The sequence below is a fragment of the Perna viridis genome, chromosome 5 (genome assembly GCF_037379345.1).
Source record: "Perna viridis isolate PV_CMFRI_1.1 ecotype Kerala chromosome 5, ASM3737934v1, whole genome shotgun sequence".
Classification (NCBI taxonomy): domain Eukaryota; kingdom Metazoa; phylum Mollusca; class Bivalvia; order Mytilida; family Mytilidae; genus Perna; species Perna viridis.
This window is the reverse complement of record NC_142449.1, coordinates 27149379-27153428: the sequence shown is the minus strand read 5'-3', so window position 1 is coordinate 27153428 and position 4050 is coordinate 27149379. Positions and strand designations below refer to the sequence as shown.

At 33.9% G+C, this 4050-nt stretch overlaps 1 protein-coding gene across 1 annotated transcript; it reads right to left on the bottom strand.

Moving 5' to 3' along the window:
• Positions 1 to 234: 234 nt before the first annotated feature.
• LOC148616897 (lysozyme-like) lies at positions 235 to 3460 on the bottom strand. The gene is made up of 4 exons (XM_088584057.1): positions 3195 to 3460; positions 2413 to 2598; positions 1269 to 1344; positions 235 to 347 (listed from the first exon to the last, which is right to left on the bottom strand). Exons 1-4 carry the CDS (start codon positions 3322 to 3324, stop codon positions 284 to 286), a joined length of 456 nt encoding a protein of 151 aa, XP_088440183.1. The 5' UTR covers positions 3325 to 3460; the 3' UTR covers positions 235 to 283.
• Between the last annotated feature and the right edge of the window lie 590 nt (positions 3461 to 4050).

Here is a 4050-nt window from a genome sequence, read left to right as displayed (position 1 = left end):
ACTTGGGAGCTTATAACTTATATTTAAACTAACTCAAACAAGAGATGACAACAACAAAACAAGGACTGAAATGTTTCACGATATTTTGATGAAAAATTATACGACTTTTAAAAACGTTAAAAAAATAAATAGTCAACCTCCTTGAGGATGTTCCATACAGATTAATTAGCAATCATTTCCCGAAATCCGGGTACTTTGATTGGTACATGTACAGATACAATTACAAAATCAATATTACGATTTTGACGTATGACTTTATTTCAGGAATGATATTGGTGACTGTTTAGCAACTACTATAATCAAACATTGAGCTTGTGACATCAGTACAGTTATCTCTCCATCCATACCTGGAAGTTAGAAATATAAGTTCGTTATGGGCTTATGTTTCAGTGATTGCTACCAAAATTCACGAATTCCGTCATATTCTGGGACTCGACGCAAACGTGAGATTATCTCATTTAAATCATAATTCATGTTGCATAGGTTTGTTTTCCTGTCGGACATCCAACTTGTAACCTTGATCAGTGCTTTCAGTATCTTTTTTTGTTTTCCCTTAATTTTTGTAACTAGAGGATCCAAAGCTAAATGTGCTTAATCTCTTACAAAGAAAGCTTTTGGAACAGGTCACGTTGTGCACAATGAGACCAAAGTCGTCATTTCAAAAGTTTTACGGTCAACATCATTAAATTGTCATGATCTGCCATTCTCAACATGAACATAGATAAGTGAGCGATGTTGAAGTTTACCTCATTAGCATTTGTTTTAAATCTGATTATTCCGTGTTTTTACGGTACCCTTTTATGGCTCGTGTCGGGGACTTGCATTATGGATTTTATTTCTTTCACTACCAACATGACGAGTGTCGTAAGCGGAGCAGATATGTTTATCCTTCGGAGCGTTTTTTTGTTGTTGTTGTTTTTTGTTTTTTTTTGTGTGTGTGGGGGGGGGGGTTATATTGCTAGTGATTTGGTTTTCGTGAGTCGTCTTGTTTTCCTTATCTTCATTTTTACATGCAATCTATTTTGTTCGGTTCGAAACATAGTGTATGGCGAGCGTCTTTGTTTCCTGTTTTCACTTTCAGACCATGTTGTATTTGATTTATCCAACTGTTGACGCTTGGGTTTTATATTTCTGTGTTTTGGTCTAGTTAAATTGTGTCGTTACGTCTGTTTTCTGGGTCTTTTATTTTCCCACGGAATATGAAAATTATATTTTACTCTTATCATACTCATTAGAGCTTCTAAAGACATTTTGTCAAAAGAACCTACCATCTCTCAAAGCCACCGCATCTTTGGATTCTTACAGCACAATATGCATCATTGGAAATATCAGCATCAATAAATGCTAAAAGAAGAAAGAATGCAATAATATCTTAGTTAATTAATCAAAAGTCTGATTTTTTATTGTAAGCCTATTTTATCGTTTGTTGTATGGTTGTAAATGAAAACTGGATTTCTAAAAAAAAAAAACATTTTTCAAAATGGTGTATCGAAATAAAACTTCATCCAAATGAACAGCAAATGTTTAGTTCACGGACTGATTTTGTCCAAAGATGCTCTGAGTATTTGTAGAGTGGAGAAATATAAAAAATTAAGCACCATATCTCAGTAACAAAATATCTTATCAGCAAAGGTAGTACAATACAGTTAGGTCATTTCTGAAAATGGTCTCATTTTGTTGAAATTAAGCTGTTTTGAGGCAGTCCTCACAGACATTTCTAGTGTTTTGTCATAAAAAAAATTACATATTTTTTAAATCCTTGGTGTGTGGAGGTTCAAGTTATTTATAAGTAATTTCGTGATTATTCTTATAAAATCCAGTAGCCATGGTAACATACTAAAAAAAAAATATTACTTAGTTTTAGTACAAATCAGGGGTGCTTTTCCAAAACTAACAGCCAAATACTATGATTTATAAAATATCAGGCACATAGACACTACCACAGGATGAAAGCATGCATGGAGTAGGTGGAAAAATGGTAAAAATAATAAGACCCTTTTCGATTCATTCTCTCAAAATTTTAGTCCCAAAAGTTCATGCGAAATAAGGTGCCATCTGATGCTGAGGAGAGAACCTAATACGGCAGGGCACTGAAACGTTCTGGATACATTTTTCATTTAAATTACACTTGTTTACCATAACATATCTTATATCTGTCTATGTATAAATGCTTATCTAGATTTAAATAATATATCCACCAAATTACAACTTTTAATTTTAACTTTTACAAAATTTGACCGGGGTTACTTGGTGTGCGAAACAGTGCGCCTTAATGTAACTGTATAGTGCACCCAAAAACCGAATGACGAACAGAAAATAAAAAAAATGTTAGCATAAGGCCACTCATCTTCAATGATTGACGAGGAAGCCCTCACATTAGTCTGTCAAATGGTTTAAACAACACACACTTACACTTGCATTTGTCTGCACAACCAAAGGTCTCAAGTTTCCAACATGTTGTTTCTGTGATACCATTATCGCGATCACAATAGTACTGACTGTTCATCTGAAATATTCCGTAGTCTTGGTAACGGTCCAATGTATGCGTATTAACCTTATTATATTCGTAATTGCTTTCGGCCTGAACCAAACATAGCCCTATAAAGCAAGGATCGACAGAGTAAAAATATTGAAGCTAATTTTGAAATCATGAAAGTTGATGGGTCTCAATTTAAAATAACTAATATTACATGTAGCTTTATTCACAATCAATATATGTAACTAAAGTGTGTGATACAGCTAAAGATGTGTGATGCCATGCTTGAATAGTTTTGGTTATATCTCAATAGAGTATCTTCAATAATATAATTATACATATACATCGCTCTGAAGATACTGACGGTTAATGAACTGTCGTTTTTATCTAATATCTTCTCCTTGGTTTTGTTTTTGTTTTTGTTTTTGTTTTTGTTCTTGTGGTTTACTAAACAAAATACACCTTAATTTTAAATGTTTGAAAGAATAAATAAGGGAGCCAAGATTCGAGCAGTTACCAAAAGAATATATGAAAAAAACAAAGGCCAGACAAAGAACATGAAATAAACAAAATAACATGTACAAAAACAACCAACAAAAGTAAATAAACAATCCAGCCACAAAAACTTAGGGCTTGGACTAGGTGCGCCAATAGTGTAAGCAACATCTCCCGGTAATCGTGCTAAAATGATGTCACTAAAGCTATCAAATATACTTACAGTTCCTCAGGTCCGTGTCAGGAACGCCTTGGTCACGCAGTGCCTTAACAACTTCACATTTGGTTGTATTATAACTGTTTGATGTACACAGCATGGTTAATCCTATTAACGAAGTCCACAAATATTCCATCGTTCTTTTAAATTAACACTGGTATCCGAACTTAAGGTAAGCACGGAAAACTTGTTTAAACTAAGCGTGCTTGAAATGACATAATGACATAAACCCACCAGTGCGTTTTTCTAGAGGTTAACGTTGTACTGATAAGCACGACAAGCCTTATATGATGTAATATATTATGCACCACTATCATATAAAATCAACATTTTATAACTACTCCACACAGAAATGCATACTCATTCAAAATATAGAGTAATATATATTGCTTTTATTAAGAGGTATAATTAATGGAATAAACATTGCACAAAATGACCTCAGGAAGAGTAATCAAGGGAACCAAGGTTATAGCGATAATCAAAAGAATGCAATCCAGGGACAAAGACCAGACATGGAAAACAGACATACACAACACAGAACACGAAATAACTAAAATCATACACACAAAACAACAAAAGCAAATGAGCAACTCGGACTCAACTGAAAACTGGGAGCATGGTCCAGGTACATCGGTAGGGTCAGCGTCCCCCGCTTTTCTAGAAACATCCGCCGAGTTGCTCATTAGGTACCAGTATCGTATTGTATATCCCTGAGCAGGTGTACGTCAAAACATGGATGCTATAAAAATATAGTGCATTTTCTTTTTGCCTCTCTACAAACTAATATTTTGTCAAAAGATATGAACAATGACTTATAAAATAGAGCAAACATCACACTGTAAGATGAAGAACTTTTTTAAAA

Bases quoted from the DNA above. Each gene is read 5' to 3' on its own strand.
- LOC148616897 (XM_088584057.1), bottom strand. From the start codon at position 3,324: ATGGAATATTTGTGGACTTCGTTAATAGGATTAACCATGCTGTGTACA. The intron at 1,345-2,412 runs GTAAGTGTGTGT...TTCTTCTTTTAG, and splicing joins TTGTGCAGACAAATGCAAGT to CATTTATTGATGCTGATATT. The intron at 348-1,268 runs GTAGGTTCTTTT...TCTAACTTCCAG, and splicing joins TGCGGTGGCTTTGAGAGATG to GTATGGATGGAGAGATAACT.